Raw genomic sequence first — 17900 nt, 5'->3', positions numbered from 1 at the left:
ATAACATGTTACTGTAATTGCATCTGATTATCAAATAACATTTTACAAATTGAAATTGAAAACATTTAACAATTAACATTAACAACATTGCCCATATTTACGCCAAGAAAATGATCAAAACTATGTGAGTTTGTTTTTTTCTCAATATCTCAACTAACTTCTGTCTGAATATCAGTTCAGTCTATAAAAAGTTTTCTGAAGTTGAAAACTTCACTATAGGTTTTTGTGATGCAGGTTGCTATGGTGTTTGAAGGGTCCTATAATGCTCGAAAATGTTTAGTCTCCTGCATGCTTCACTGCATCTAAACTTTAGAGCAGCCTCCCTCTTGTAACCACATTTACCTGGTTACCAGCTTTCACACCATTTCTGTCATAGGTCTTGAAATATAACACAAAGTAGGACAAAATGTGTATCGTTGGAAAGATTGGAGTCTGAAAAATTCAAAAGGATATCAAAAATTCACTAAATCAATCAAGTGACAATTTAATCAGGCCTGTGTGGTGTCAAGTCACCAATGAAACCCAGCATGAACGGATAGGTCTAATCATGACACCATGGCCGGTGTTAGTGGAAATTAAACCCTCATATAGTCATTTCATTGAAGTGAAGAAGAGAGCCAGGGCAATGATGGAAACGATGCACATTCTTCAGACAAACATGGGTGGATTCACAACTCGGCCTCTTACTACAGCAAGCCATGGCAGGCCACATTAACTCATTGCTATACCCACTGCCTCAAACTCCCGCACTAATTCTGTAGGCACCAAACTTGAGTGGTATTCAGAAGTGCCATCAATTTTACACATTGCCTCTATAAAGATTTTTGTCTGCCAAACGGAAGTTTGACAGGAGATTTGTCGAGTGAATAACTCAGTCTAATAGTCAAACAAATATGCATTCAAACCAGGAACAAATTTCTTTCACTGGTTTGTTCTCTGCGCATCATCTCTTAATGAAATATGTCCTGTGTAATAGAAGAGAAAGTGCTTGATATCATACTGTAACACCAGAAAGTATTTAATCAAGAAGATGCAAGCTTTATTCACTCCACAGACAATGACACTGAAACAGTGTCAATGCAAAACAGAACATGTGTCCTGTTCCAGCTTGCTGTATCGTAAGTATCGCAAGTTGTTTATCCACCAATTCAAGAGGTGAACTGTGACATAATGGCCTGAATTCACAAAGGTGGTACAATTAAAACCATGGTTTAAACCATGGACAATTTGTATGGAGTGCCAAGTGTCGCATGGCCCATTTCGTTACGGAATCAGTCATTTTGTCGACGAAATGACTGATTCCGTAACGAAATAGGCCATGCGACACTTGGCGCTCCATACAAATTGTCCATGGTTTAAACCATGGTTTTAATTGTACCACCTTCGTGAATTCAGTCCCTAGACTTCATCAATTCTCAAACAAGAGCCACAAGAGCATGAAGACAAACATGTAATTTGGATAAAGTATGCCCACAGAGCAAGAAAAGTGCACTTTGTTTATAAACTCTTTGTGTGCCACATTCAGATGCCTGACTCAAGTCAATGGCCTGCCAACTTTGCAGATTTTGCTCAAACATACAACGTGAAAGATAAATCACCATATGCCAAGGTACACTGAAAGTATCACAGGCTATTCCATTACTCTCAAACAGAGTTTGCTGTGCATGGCGAATAAAAAGCAGTGTTCCATGGGGATTTTTCAAGTGAATTTTCATTTCTGTCAAGGTTGTGTCTTCAAACCTCACGCATCCTGGACCTATTTTGTGTAATCTTGAAAAAGAAGAATATTTGACAGTCTGTTTTGGGGTTGTTTTGAATACTGGCCATTTGCAAGAAAAACAGCCATAACTTTGTGATAAAATTTCCATCACAGCAAAAGCTCACAATTTTCTCTTCATCTTTGCTGTACTGCATTTCTAGCATAAACTCTTTTAGAAAAAATTACATGGCTTTGAAAAACAAAAGGTTTTCAAATAGCGCGCATGTGTTGTAGTCTCAAAATAACGTGGCACAAAGGGGGTTTACACCGTAGCACACAGAGAGTTATAAACAAGAGCAAAGCGGCCGCAAGTAAACTTTCCAATATGTCAAACATATCAATAGAAAACAGCGCTAACTACCACATGAACATGGAGATTCAAACACCACTTTGGCTTGTAAAAGAGAGATGAGAGGGCATATGGAGTTTATGAAATTACCTCGCTGTCGTCATGGGCTGCTTTGAGACGCGCAAAGCTGTTTTCCTTGGAGTTTTCCAGCTGCTTCAAGCTGAGCTGATTGTCATCGAGGGCTTTGTGCAGTCTCTCAATCTCCTCATCACGCTCTGTGATCTCTGCCTGAAGGTTGCTTATCTCCTCCAGTTTTTTCTGTGACAGACAAGATGGGGGCAGGGTAATCAAATCTTTAATTACTTGTACATGAAGAATGAGACAACACAGGTTTCTAAATATCAGCCAAGTAAAGGAACTAACAGCTACTTTTCTTCTTCTTTTTTTAATGCAACATCTTCCCATCACATCATAGTGCTAAAAGCAATGTGAGCCATGTCACCACCCCAGTCACTGGAATCACTCTGCCCAGAATTCGTAGTTAAAACTACAGCTGTACTCAGAATCTATGGCTCCGAGAAAATTGCACAAAGTGTAAAACTATTGTTTTATACTCTCTGTCTTGTCTGCATTACAGCAGTTCAAGTGGTCCAAAATCATAAACATAGCAGTAAAGATTCTACATCTAACTCACCTTTGCTTGGTCTGCATTGTTTTTGTATTTTAAGACCTCCATGCTCTTCAGGTCAATCTGTTTGTAGAGTCTTGTCATCTGGTCTTCTTTGTCCTCAATTTCTAACGGGTGGACAATAAATACATGCACACACAAAAAAGTGAGCTTTAACTTATAAGGAGTACTGCTGACAGCACTGTAGCCTCCAGCACGGGTGGAGCATTTGGTGCTGCAGCTACAGCGAGTAATGGGAGGGGGTAGTCGATGGTCATTAGCAGTAATTACAACCTAAAAGAGCGCAAACTCGATGAATACCCGTTTGAAATCACTCAAATGTTCACTAGGAAAGCAGCATAGCACCCTGATGGACTACTCAATTTGTGCAGTAGCAGCACACATGCAGACAAAATTCATTATGGACAAATAAATTCACATCCTCCAGCACAAAAGTGGCAAATTAAAAAGTCTTTATTCAACTAAGGGTAGTACATAAACAGGGTAGTCATAGACCAATCAGTACAAATTTGAAAAAGGGAAGGACGACTGCATCTTCCTTCCATAAGATGTCACAAATCATAAATTACAGGTAAAAGCACAATCTCACAGAGAGACTGCAAGCAGGAGCATCTGTTGCATGTTTTAAAGTTACTATTCAAGTTCTATTCCAGACAAGTGACTGATCAACGAGTTTCTGAGTGGAATAAAAGAGCAGACAACTTGTCCAAACAGCAGAAGTAGGTGTGAGAGCGTGCATAAATCCACTGCGTATGCAGGAGAAGTAATACTTTTTTTAACCACTATTCAGGACTCCCTCAACAAATGTGCATCAGTTACTGCCACACTTTCTGCCCTGTTTGCTTCCTGAATCATTTGCAGAGATTGCAAATCACCTAGAAGTGATGTGGCCTTTGCCCAGTGGGCAGTAATTTTGGAAAGGGCATGGTCACACACCACTCTCCGGCAAGTCGAGTGACATTTGGGGGCCTCTCAGATTACTACAAGACCATCTGCTCATCATGCGTCATAATCCACCACATAACCGAACGGCAGGAATGTAAACAACACAATCCCTTCAAACTGGGCCAAAGTTTGAGACATTTGTTTTCAAAACCAAACTATCATTAAAGGTTGCGTGACTAAAGGACACCCTTGAAATCTCTCGGTGAATTATTATCTCAGTGTGCTTGAAATCTTTTTCTTTCCTTCTTTTCAAGATCTTTTTAAGCCAGTGATAGAGGGTTGGATTAGAAGTCCTTCTGCCTCAGGGATACATGAAGTTGTGGAACATTTCATAGTCTACAAGGCTCTTCCCTCTGCCTTCATAAAAGCCATTGTTGATGAGGCAACAATAAACAACAGAAACAGTTACTGCAGCTGACTCAGACTTTTCCAGTTTACTCTCACTGCTACTGCAAAAACAAACTACTTCTCGTGCGCTTCATCAGCTCGCACAATGTTGCTCACAAGGCTGGGAAGAAGTCGCGTGACAACTTCTGAAACGTATCACACAATCTCACCATCATATGGCTTTGGTTTTTCGTGTAGAAAAACAAGCGTCAAGGAGAACATAAAGCTCATCATGTACAGGAATCATAAGGGAGAGAGTTTAGATTTTGCCAGCAAGAGGGAATCGCGACAGACAAGGTCAGTGAAGACGTAAGGATGAGAGCTGAAATGACCTTTATATCAATTTATTAGAAGTGTAACACTGAAAATGCACGATACGTTTCACAAAGAGACATTGATCGATACCAGTGATGTCAGTTTGTGCGATCAAATCTTCAGCATTCTTTTTTTTTTTCATTCTTTGTCACATAAAGAACACCTGTACACGATGCACTTTATCAAAGCCAGCTGACTTCACATGTACAATGTGTGACATCAATGTAATCCCAATATCACTATCGTCTTCATAAAACAAGGACTAATCGAGGCATGCGCTTCATCCCACTGTCACGGGAACTGACAAATAACGAAACCCAACAAAGACCTCAAAATCCACATGAAATCTTTGCAACATTCTATACAAACACACATCTAAATACAAAAATCAGATGTTCATACATAATATCAGCACTGCATTGACAAGATTTAAGTACACCATGCTCGGCAACGACTGCCAATTTATAAAGGTGTTTTCAATATTTGCCATGATTTTAAAAAAAAGAGAGAGAGAGAGTGCCACATACAATGTACATGGAACTTTTCACGCAGTTTTGCATCAAGTTTACCTGCTTGTGCTCCAGATAGTTTGTCTGTTAGACTCATAATGTCTTCCTTGGCCTGCAAAAGGGCTTTCTCCAGTTTCTTCTTGCTCCTGGTGTTGTTTAAAAGAAATGGGGGGGGGGGGAGGGAAGTTACATGAAGACAGGAAATGAGAGAAGAAAGGACAGCAGACAGACGGGCATTGAGACAAATCAAAAAAAGTACAAAAATAAGATTGATCAAACACCAATACTCAAGAAAACATTAATGGCTTCACTCCAAGGCAATTTCATTTAAGGACACGTTAGGTGAGGGGATGATAATGTGATACCTTACAAAGAATCTGCTGAAGGACACAAAAATATCCTACCAAAAAAAAAGAAGATGCACATAAAAAAATCTGCTGAAGGACACAAAAAATACCCTACAAAAAAAAGAAAAAGAAAAGAAAAAAGACAATACACATAAAGTTGTTTACATGTGATAACACACCCGGGTGTAATATATTTAACAAATTAAACTGAAAAAGGTTGTCTGGATTAAAATTAGGTTTAGATATGAACATACACATGATCTGAACGAGGAATATGTCTAAACTAGATATATCGCTACGGCGACTGATATGCCTCCGCCATAATGCATGGTTCTCTTAATAGGTCTATAGTACAATGTCTTGACAATGTGTGATGACAGTTTCACACAATTGGCAAAATATCAAAATGACAGGTTTGACACAAATGTGCTGAATGTTCACTTTCCTAGAACTAGGTTCAATTGGATAAATGATTAAAATGTCAGAGTGCAGGTATTTGGGGAACTGATGATTTTTACTTGACTTTTGACCCTTTTATAAGTTTATGCATTGAGTAATTTTCAAGGTATTGAGAAAAAGTATAATTTCAGTATCAAATGTGAAAATAGCATTATCTAAACCTGGCCTTTGACCTTTGACCTCACAGTTCCAAAGAGAATCACTGTTAGGTTGAACATGCATAAATATGTAAGTTTCATGATGATACCTTGAGTTACTTTGAGATATGGAGGAAAAAGTGCAATTCAGCACTTTCACTTGACCTTTGACCTTTTGACCTTTGACCTTTTGGCAAGAAACTTCCCACAGAATATATATTGGGTAATACATGTATACATCAAGTTTAAAAAAAAAAACCTTCAGGCATTGCATAAATATAAGGAAAGTAGTGATATTTTGAGGAGTTGACCTTGACCTTTGACCCCTGACCTTTGAACCATGACCCCCAACTTCCCCAGATAATCACTGCCCATTGGAACAAGCATACATACTAAGTTCCATGAAGATACCTTGAACCATTTGCGAGATATGGAGAAAAACATGAATTTTCAACCTTTTTTTTCACAAAATAACCTGTGACCTTTGACCCCATGACCCTAAAATCCAAACAAAGTATTATCCCCCCAGGATATACCCTCATACCAAGTTTGATGTAAAACCACCACACGGTTCTTGAGATATCGACAAAAACAAAACAAAGACGGACGTACGGACGGACGGACGACCCGAAAACATAATGCCTCCGGCCACTTCGTTGGCGGAGGCATAAAAAAAACAACATCTATACTGCATTGTCTGGCATTTAATGGGATATCAGAAAGCACTGCATGAACTGGGATCACATTATGAACCAATCAAAAAGTACTGGTGCAGCATGTGACCTCAAGATGACCAATATGACTATTCTATGAAATAATACCATCCTGTCCAGGTTTTATTACTTGGAGATCAAATGAATCACCATCTATCTCCACTGCAGCATTTCTTGCTACAATTTCTGATGGTCCATCAAAGAGATCATGAAAATGTGTTTCCCTCCCAACCGTCATCACCCTCATAGGGCACCCAGATGCTTGGCAGACTGGGTAAAAGTGGCTGAACTTGAATGTTATTTGTATATCTTCAAAGGTATAACCCTGCGAATGCATATGATAATGTGTGTGTAAACGCTAGCGTATGCTTTTACGCATGCGTGTGAGCTAGTATCAAGCCCCCTTGTATGTGTTTAGGTGCACTACAGTCTACATCATGTGATTATAAACACACTCTGAAAGAGTGGAAAAGGAAGGAGCAAACACATATTGTCTGTTTGGGTGTAGATGCAAGTGTGTCCATAACGCCGGTAGTCGTTTACGTATGGATTACATAATACCCTTTCGCAATTATCTGGGTTACGCTTTGTAATGCGGAGTAATAATGTGTATGCTTGAGTGGGTGTATGAAAATATGTGATGTATGTGCCAAAGTTTTTGCCAAAGGGAGGTGTACGCTGTATGTGAGGGGTAAAAATGTCGAGTGTGTTTAAGTGTGTAATTGTATCCGTTTTTATCTGCATTTATGAATGTTTTAATGTTTAAAGGTTTTCATTGTTATATCTGTGTTTTGGAAACAGAGTTGTGAAACGAATAAGCAATGCTACAACGTTATCATATCACTATACCTCTTCAGTAATGTAAGATGTCAATGTCACCTTTTTTTTTCTTCTCTCTCTCTTCAAGTTTGCTATCTTTTCTTCCTCTCATTATACTGGCCAGGTTTATGGTCGCTTATTTGAATGTGTTTGTTCATTTTTAAAGGTATAACCCTGTGAATGCATACCATGTGCACTAGTCCACATCATGTGATTATAAACACACTCTAGATGAGCTAAAAAAGGGAAGGTGCAAACATGCATTGTCAGCTTGGGTGTAGAAGCAAGTGTGTCCATAACGCCGGTATTCGTTTACGACTCGATTACATAATACCCAAACGCAATATATTTGGGTTACGATATGCATTGCGGAGTATATAGATGTGTATGCTTGTGTGGGTGTATGAAAATATGTGATGCATGTGCCAAAGTTTTTGCCAAAGGGAGGTGTACGCTCTATGTGAGGTGTAAAAATGTCGAGTGTGTTCAAAAGTGTAATTGTATCCGTTCTTATTTGTATTACATGAATGTTTTAATATCTGACGGTTTTTTAATGTTATATCCGTGCTTTGGAAATTGAGTTATGAAATGAATAAGCAATGTTACGATGTTATCACATGATTGCATCTGTTCCGTAATGTAAGTTAATTTTTATAAGCAATTTGTATGTGATATTGTTTTGTTATGTTGTATTACTGTATAAACTACCTCAATTCGGCCTTGTTAGGCTGCCATGGTAGTTGTTTTTTAAACCATGAATAAATAAATAAATAAATAAATAAACCCACAGCCACATAAACCAGGGAACAGTTTCATGAAAGTTGTCAGGCCTAACAAGTTGGTTAGTCTTTGACAATAACCACAGTTAACAGTCAGTGACCAGAGCTTCTCAGCCAATCAAAACCAAGGGATTTTTACTGAAATGTCAGAGACTGACAACTTGTCAGGGCCAACAACTTTCACAAAATGGTGTCCATGATGCCCCTAAAACACATCATAGGTCAGCACTCTCTGCCCTTATGTCTTACTTTGAGGCAGCCTTGCCGCCCGTCATCTTCTCCACGTAGGACAGGATTTCTGAGTTGATTTCTGAGAGCTTCTGGGTGGCACTGGAGGCAGTATCCATGGCTTCCTGCACGGCAACTGAGACCTCCTCGAGGTCTACCTCGGGCTTCCTGGGCTTCAACTCCTCCTCATCAATATTGTTGATGTAAGTACCAAAAAACTGAAATGGGATGACAAATGAACAAAGACTAGTTGTAGGCTTCCTTGGGCTTCAGAACCTCCTAATTATTGACGTACACGTAGGTACATAAAAAAGAAAAGAAATATGAAATAGAATACCTAATAAACCAAGGTTGATCCTTGGGAGAGATGAATTACCCTTCCACTTTTAAGATGTTTATAAAGACATTGGTGTAAAAATATTGTCTCGAAATCAGGTAAACAGCACCATCAGCCTGTGTCATCATTGCCTCCCATCCTTACACTGTACCTCCATAAACATACATGATTCTTACTACCGACAATGCTACAGACATTTCCTCTCCATGAAACATGTCATTGTGAAATCACATAAATTATTTACATACATTTCCTGAAGTTACTGCCTTTATTTCAATGTAACATGCACCATTATTGTCCTTTCTTTTCTTTTAAACATAATCAGCCAACAGGAAAGCCATGGGTATTATCCTCCCCCTCCCCCATATCCTACTTAATATGAAAGAGGCTTACAAATGCAGACACTCTCAATTACATTTTGGGAATCTGGTATACCCACTCCCCATCTGTGAGGTGATGCTATGGGAACCTGGCATACCATGTTCCCGGAAGGAGCGGGTTAAGAGGATGTCCTATCAACTACCCTGTAACTTAGCAGCATCAGAATGGCAATGATTGTCCTATTTCACTCCAACATTTGCTGCATCTGTTGCTCTCATTCACATACATTGTAATACAAAATCATTCCATGGTCTGTGCTGTCTTTTTGGTTCAATCAAACTGTTGAATGTGGGTTGGTGCCCTTGAAGAGAGCCTCATATCTCAGAAATCAGGAAATGATCGCCATAATGGTGGTGGCCTCACTCGCGAGCTCTCTGACAGATGCATACAGTATCCAAGCAGACAGGTAAGAAATGATCGCATATCTGGTCACCACGACACTTACGTCATTGATTTGAGTGAGCAGCTTCAGTCTCTGGCCAGTCACTTCCTCAAAGCCGACGACAAAGATCATGACCTGCTGCTGGTACTTCCTCTTCTGGATGGCATCACTGATGATCTTCTCCAGTTCCAGCTAGGAAGCAAGGAGGCAAACATCGCCATTATTGCATACCACCAGCCTGTACTCAACTGAGCACTCAATATCAAACTACGTACATTCATAAGTAAAGCCAGTTTGCAGTTCTACTTTGCGCATGAGCAGAAAAAATATGGTCATTCGTACCAACAGGCATGTTGGTTTTTAAATTCACTGGAATAAGCATCTGTGATATAATGATCATTCATGTAATCCTTATAAATGCTGCTTGACAGCACAGCCACCTGACAGCAGAAGTGGTATCAGGCAATATCTACAGGAAGAGATTGTAAATATATTCAATGCCAAATAATGAAATTTATGCATTCCCAAATGTCAATTGATGGATCATTCTGGTCATCCGGTCTGTGCATGTTCATTCTTTGAACAGGATTGAGGAAGCCCATAAATTATTACCTAAAGCTTATGCATTGTGTTGCTCTGAAGATGAGTGAAGTGCCCCTAACCCACTGACAAAAAAGAAGAAAGGTAATTTGTACCAATGTGCCCATGAGCTAACTCCGAACTAACTTAGAGCTGTGACTGTTACTGCCACGACATGAGTAAGACATCAAGCCATACACTTTTGAATGTTACAAACTTGATGGACATTTTCAACCCCTACATTACTCTAAATGACACACGGTCTTGTCATGGGATGCTATACACTATGTCATAAATATAAAATCCCCAGATTACAGTATCTGTTGCTTCAAAAGACAAAACACTGCTGTTTAGGCTGTTGCCAATTATCTTAAATGCAAGAACAACTTTCTGAAAATCATAAACTTTTCCACACACACACACAAAAAAGAAAAAAGTGCATGCACAATTTTTTCTTCTTCATTACAGTAGAATTCACTTGAATCCAGAGAGTATGAAGTGCCAGATTGAAGGGGTGTACACCAGCGGTACTCGATGCAACATAAAGAATACCCTTGCAGTGGTTATTACCTACATCAAGGGAGGAGGTTATGTTTTCATGACCGTTTGTTTGTCCGTGTGCAAAACAACTCAAAAAGTTGTGCATGGGGATTTGGATGAAAGTTACAAGAAAGGTCGAGAATGACACAAGAAACAGATGATTCAATTTTGGTAGTGATCCAGAAATTTTTATGGATTTTATGAAGGATTTTCAATATTTTGGCAGCTAGGGTCAATGAACTTTGGAGTTCAAGCGGCGCATTTTGGAGGTTTCATATGTACACTTATGTGCGTGCTCTAGTTTCTGCTAGGGCGAGGCGCGCCGCGCAGCTGAGGGTTTATGACGTAACAAAGGCTTCTTATATAGGGAAATCATGAAATTTTTCAGCATGCATATAGGTGGAAATCATTGATCTCTAAAGAAGAGCAAGATCATCGATTGAAAGAACTTTGGCAGAGGTCTGCGCTCTCAGAGTGCTTTACTAGTTCAGAATATTATTGACTGCACACCTTCCTATTGCACACAAGTTTTGAATTCCCTTCTTGTTCCGCACATCAGCAAAAGAGTCAGCCTATGCTCTTCAACAGGGTTCCATGACATACACATATCTGCATGCTAAGCCAAACATCAATTCTATTTACAAACATAATCCTAACCCATCAAACACAACCTGAAACCTTTATCATAAACCTAACCATAACCAAAGTCCTTGGAGAAAATAAGATCAGAGCAACTGTCGCAGGAGAAAAAGGTTGTGTCACTGTTCAATAGACCTTTACTTTTTCCTTCAAGGGTAACATCAAATCTAATGGAATTTTGTATGACTTTTCTTGCATTAGGCTCATTAATGTCTTAGTTGGTGATATACTTCTTTGATGCTGTGAAACTCCTAAAAAGATTGACAAACAGAATATACAGTGGTGATTCTTTAGGTTTTTTTTTTCATCATCCAAGGACTCATGTACATGATTTGGCTCAATGTTATTTGTGCGTGCGTGCAAATTGCTACATTAATAAATATCAATGTCACATGCATAAGAAAAGTAACAGAGAAGATTGTAAGTTTTGATCAGCGTACCAGATCTGGGACAAATAGTGCAGCTTTGTTGTCTCCCATTAGTTCTTCATTGAGCTCGAATGCAGCCATTGCCTGAGAAAACAAGAAGAAAGGGGGTGGAGAACATGACGACATATTAAATCTCTTATCATTACTTTGGACCATCATCAGAGAAAACTTTCATTTCTTTCACACAGTGAGGTACAGTCTGGGTTGATACCCTTTATTAAAAGTGAAAATGGACATGAACTACAAGGGTCCTATATCAATTACCTGTGATGTATCCCACTTCCAACGAGTGTGAATAACAAGTTCAGAATGCCATTGTAATACAGTAATGTGAGCAAAATGCTTCACACAATTTCTCAACTTTATTGATGTAGATCTAGATTTTAAATCTAATGTTTTAATTTAAATGCATTGGTCATGTTTGCTGTTGGGGCTTTCGTGGATTAATGAATCCAACAGAACATTAACAGTAACTACACAGATTTGAAAGGTATTTAGAAAAAAAAAACAACACACCAAATATCCATCTATATCTTAGAAATCAGGTGGTTTTACTGGAGTTAACAGTAATAATGTGTCACTATTTAACCTATTAGTAACTGAACCGCCCAAAACTGCCCATCAGATTACTCCATGAACTGACCGAAACTGCCCATCCATTTTTTATGTAGTTTTGTGCTTTTCTATTTTTGTTTTCATCTAGAATATATAATTATGTCATTTAAATGAGGTCAAAGATTAACACAAGTATGTCAGAATTATTTCTGTGACACACAAGTCTCTTGGTAGGTTCTTGATAAGCTTTCAAATAAACATAACTTATAATAGACAAAAATAAACATGCTGTGATCTGTCTTGCAAAATTTAGAAAGTTGTCCATATGAGAGTAATATTGCTGAGCTTTCCAGGGAGCGATAGGCCATAATGTACAGAATCTTCAGTTGCTATAGGGATAATGGGGAGGCTGGTGTGAATGAATTGATCTTCATTCACTGACATTTGGAAAAACTGCAACTAGTGCAGGCCCACTAGAACAAAATTGCATGTCAACGCATATAATGTGTACTGAAGCATTATGCTCATCTGTAACAGCTAACTCCAGTTGAGATTCTTCAGCTGTACATATAAAAGTTAATAAACTATTTGTTACAAGGACGCTCAAATATGTCCAAGTTGGGCTAACCTTTGCACTCAGTCTCCCCATGCTACTGAAACTTTAAAGAATTGTACACATAAAATGATTTGCAGCACAGAAATTTTCAGGAATGTCACACACGACTGAACAAACATTAAAATAACGTCACAGTTCATCTTTGTTGCGAAGAGCATTTTCGCTTTTGCTTGGGGTGTTACATATGAAAGGTGTTACTCTGTATCTGCAACAGACAAGTTATCAAAATTGTCCCAGTGCTTGATGTAGATCACTTAAAAATTTCCACATCTGCAGTTAAGTTGATAATTGTGTGGTTAACAGAGTTTACATGAAATAATTGTATTGAAATACAAATAGTATCAAACTAACAAAAAAGGTCACATTTAACATATTTCATAAAGATTGATTATTGGTATTTCCACCATCAAAATTTTTTGAAACTTTTTTTTTAAAATAAATATCTGCGGTGTCAAAATATGTCTTTTGAGAGTTTATTTCTTACTTCTTCTTCTTTTTTTTTTTCTTTTTTTTTTTTTGGGGGGGGGGGCACTTTTGCAAAAAAAAGCTTGCCTTCTCCAGTGCCAACAACTGCAAAATCATATACAATCAGACAGGAGTTTTGGAAATAAACTTTGGGAGTTTGAGTCATACGGTACCTTGTCCACTCGACCAGTGATGCGGTCAAGCTCCTCCTTGGTATGGTCTGCCTGTCGTTGGGCCTGAGCCTTCAGGTTCCTCTCTATAACCAGCTGGGCCGGGGCATCCCCTCTGTCGATCACCGACATGGTGCCCACCATTGATGGGGACCACTGTCGCATCTCGTCTGGCCCCTCATCCATCTACGGGCAAAGAATCGGAGGACAGGGTGCTGTCATTGTTTGGCTTGTTTGTTGTTTTTCAAATGAGGAGTACCTCTCCAAAAGGTGCTAAATCCATTTTTTCATCACCTTGGACATTATTGCAGAAATGTATTCATTTGTAGCAGTCACATACAGTAAACTCTTCAAAGTATTGATATACCTATGAGAAGTCATTGCGTGACTATGCAGCACATAGAAGCATGTGAAATAGAAATCATGTTTTGTTTTGTTTTTCCTTCAAAAGTGGATTTTGTATCTTACGGAAAGGTACTCTTCAAATAACAAGAGACCCGCGGGTCACGCGCTCACCTGAGTATCGCAATTTCACCTTCCATGCATTCTTGCACACACTTACCTGAGAACATTGGAAACTTTAGGTCTGCATATGGATCCCTCCCACCCCCCCCCCCCCTTCAACTCGGGGGGGGGGGGGGGGGGGGGGCAGGCAGTCCTGGATCTGAATCTGCAATTAACAAACTTGGAACTAAAGTCATCAATGTACAAACTCATGGTATTAACTTTGCTTTATCATTTCTGGTTCTAGAGCAGAAGATTTTACATATTCCTTAATGTGGGGGAGGGGGGTGGGCCCCCTAGTCCCCCCCCCCCCCCCAAGAGGGACATGGTGCCCATTTGAAGGAATTGAGATTCTATCCCCCTAGGGATGCTACCTGCTAAGTTTGGTCAAAATTCATCTTGAGGTTTTCAAGAAGAAGATGAACATGTACAATTCAGGCTCCATTACAACTGTATTGTAGGACTTCTCCCCAGCCCTCTCCTGGGTCCTAAGGGGGGGGGGGGGGGCACTCCTGATTCCGCCAACCCCATGAACAAACTTGAAACTACAGTCATCAATGTACTAACTCATAGTATCATCTAAGCCCTATCACTTCTGGTTCTAGAGAAGATTTTTAAAGGTTCCTTAATTTTAGGGGGTTTGGCCCCCTAGGGACCCCCCAGGTGGGCAATGGAGCCCATTTGAACAAATTGAGATCCTATCCCCCTAGGGATGCTACCTACCAAGTTTGGTGAAAATCAGACATGGCGATCTCAAAGTGAAGATGAAAATGTACAATTTAGGCCACATTAGGACCCCTCCCCACCCCCTCCCCTGGGTCCCAAGGGGGGCACCCCTGATTCCCCATGAACAAACTTGAAACTACAGTCATCAATGTACTTACTCAGAGTATCATCTAAGCCCTATCACTTCTGGTTCTAGAGAAGATTTTTAAAGGTTCCTTAAGTTTAGGGGGTTTGGCCCCCTAGGGACCCCCCAGGTGGGCAATGGTGCCCATTTGAACAAATTGAGATCCTATCCCCCTAGGGATGCTACCTACCAAGTTTGGTGAAAATCAGACATGGCGATCTCAAAGTGAAGATGAAAATGTACAATTTAGGCCCCATTAGGACCCCTCCCCACCCCCCTCCCCTGGGTCCCAAGGGGGGCACCCCTGATTCCCCCATGAACAAACTTGAAGATTTTTAAAGATTCCTTAATTTTAGGGTGTTTGGGCCCCCCTGGGGCCCCCCAGGTGGGCCATGGTGCCCATTTGAACAAATTGAGATCCTATCCCCCTAGGGATGCTACCTGCCAAGTTTGGTGAAAATCGGTCATGGGGTTCTCAAGAAGAAGATGAAAATGTAAAAAGTTTACGCACGACGGACGACGGACGACGCACGACGGACGACGCACGACGGACGACGCACGACGGACGCCGGACGAAGAGCGATCGCAATAGCTCACTTGAGCCTTCGGCTCAGGTGAGCTAAAAAGGCAACACAATTCATGACACACTGTGTCTGAAACTCGTACCTTTTCGGTGACATCTGCGAACTTGCTCAGCCTTTCATCACAGTAGCACAAGCACAGGGCACAGGTCTTTGAATTCAAAACTTATTGACATAAATGTGACTGTGCTCAGGCTTGTTCTACATGGAAAATAAGGAAGCACTTTTGCTCATAACTAGCTTGCTACAATGTACCAGAGTACAAACAGCTTATAAAGTCCCCTGCGAGAGACCAGGCAATGAGGATAAAATGCCTTGCCTAGGGACATACCACAAATAAAATCCGCTGCTCATGGATTCAAACTAGGGACCTAGCTCACACGAGAAAGTCTGAAGGCTAATCTACTACGGAGCAATTACTGACTTCTTGCGATACAGAATATTGTGACAAAATGCATCATTTGTACTAAAATCTTGTGATGCACATTTGGTTGTGACAAAATGCATCATTTGTACTAAAATCTTGTGATGCACTTTTGGTTTACCCAAAGCAGCTTACAGGCATTGCCCCTGAGATTAACTTGTAGCTGAACATTTGCTTCTAAACAGATCTAGGATGTGACCATAGTGGTTCATACTAACAGTGCACTCTTTAGCATTAATCATCATTGTGCTCGTAGTGATCAGGCTGCATTCACAGTAAAAAACAAGAACAAAATCAAAACAAAACAAAACAAAACGAAAAACAGTATTTAACACTGTGAGACAATTACCATAATGATGTTCTTTCAATTGTATAATCAGTCCCCATTTAATGGAAGGGGAATTGCACACACACACATTATAAGACATGCTGTTATATTTTATGTACAAGGCAGTCACAATTGCCAAGTTCTTGCTTACAAAGACATGCCCATGTTCAAAAATGGATTGTGTAATATGACTCTTTCAAATTTAAGCCTCCAAGTAGCTGACATCAAAGATAATTCAACCTATTTCTCCAAAAACAAAAACAAAAACAAAAGAAATAAACACACAAAGAGGTAACAGAAGAATAGCGGAAAATATGCAATGTACAATGTAGATACACTACAATACTGTGGCAACGCCAAGGCACTTTCACTGTAAAGAGTATAAAAGCTCTCTCTCTCATGTATGGTCAAATGAAAATATTTTCACATGATTACTTGTATTCTAAGAAATTTTAAATCTGAATTCAATACATGTACAGCCATTTTCATCAATCCACTCTAAGATTACCAACAAAGAGAAAATATGACATGGAATCCCTGTACATAGCACAACAAAGTTCTGTACAAGGACATTAGAGTTGGTGCACGGTGCTGCTGATTGCCTTGTACACCAGGACTACCTACAGGTGGGGTAACATTAGTTTTGGCACATATCAAGACTGTAACATGGATGTCCACTCTACATTGTATGTGGTCATTCCTTTAACAGCTCTCCGTGTCTACACAGTATATTCCATTATTGGATGAAGAGTTACATCCCAATATCACTCAAACCTGATCACCATGTCTAGGTAGACACACACATCATCTGAAATGTGCAATTCCAAATTAGGCTACAGCTAGCTATTACAGGTATGTCACAAATATGAATTTTAATCTTCTCAGAAAAAAAAAAAAAAATGTCAGGAATCATGCTTATCAATTCCCACCATCTGATCAACTACTGGAAGGAATTCTCTAAGCACATGGGGCACAGCAGGTACCCAGCCAGCGGAGTTCAAATGGTTGTATTGTTCTAGACAGAAAGATCCGTTTGTCCAGAGGAGTCTTTTGTTTTTTGACGTTATCGCTCTCCTCCGTAGACAGGCGGAAGTTGTTTGTACCCATCGCTGTGTGGGTGTTCTTAACTACTGTCTTTATGGAAAATTGGGTGAGGTACCTTGCCCTTCTTGATTGCGTCTAATTCACGGCCCTAGGTCGGCAAATTTAAGCTTGTATAGCAAAATCAACATTTCAAGAATGCACTACACTCACCAGATTAATGAATAATCCAACATTTTGGGAGAATTTTCTATGTAGAACACACATCAACCAGCCCGTCGCATCATCACGTTCAACTGCAGAAACATATGAATCTGTTAGCCAATCACATGCGAGGTAGTTTCTACGAGTTTTTTTATTAAAACACGTACCTCGCATGTGATTGGCTAACAGATTCAAAATGGCGACTTACAGCGAGCAAACGGCGATGTTGGGATATGGATTAAATTTCTGCATCATAACCTAGTTACTGTGAGTATTTCGATTGCACAATGTGAGAAATTTACCCCAAATATTGCTGCATAATGTGTCATGTCATGTCGAACTTGTTTGAATGTAAAAAAGCTGTCTGGAATTTGGTTTATCGTAACGTTTGATCCGTGTGCGACCGCTCCACACAGGAGCAGGCATCAATGACTTCGGACGTTCGGTCTGTATTAAGGAGGGGATCCGTGAAGCCAGACGCAGTCTCCGCGGAACATTTCCC

At 39.8% G+C, this 17900-nt stretch overlaps 1 protein-coding gene across 1 annotated transcript in view; it reads right to left on the bottom strand.

Annotated features, from left to right (window-relative positions):
• LOC139734958 (uncharacterized) overlaps positions 1-17900 on the bottom strand; it is a 108256-nt gene that overhangs the window by 89358 nt on the left and 998 nt on the right. Inside the window, exons 2-8 of the mRNA XM_071645735.1 lie at positions 13470-13652; positions 11673-11744; positions 9538-9666; positions 8396-8592; positions 4953-5038; positions 2743-2843; positions 2199-2366 (exon numbers count right to left, since the gene is read on the bottom strand). Coding sequence (XP_071501836.1) covers positions 2199-2366; positions 2743-2843; positions 4953-5038; positions 8396-8592; positions 9538-9666; positions 11673-11744; positions 13470-13652 — 936 coding nt within the window. The remainder of the gene's footprint in view (positions 1-2198; positions 2367-2742; positions 2844-4952; positions 5039-8395; positions 8593-9537; positions 9667-11672; positions 11745-13469; positions 13653-17900) is intronic.

Source organism: Diadema antillarum, unplaced genomic scaffold, assembly GCF_040938485.1.
Source record: "Diadema antillarum isolate AM-2024a unplaced genomic scaffold, OU_Dant_1.0 seq00000555_RagTag, whole genome shotgun sequence".
In the NCBI taxonomy this organism is placed as follows: Eukaryota; Metazoa; Echinodermata; class Echinoidea; order Diadematoida; family Diadematidae; genus Diadema; species Diadema antillarum.
The sequence above is the reverse complement of the archived record's forward strand: the minus strand, read 5'-3'. Positions and strand labels throughout refer to the sequence as shown.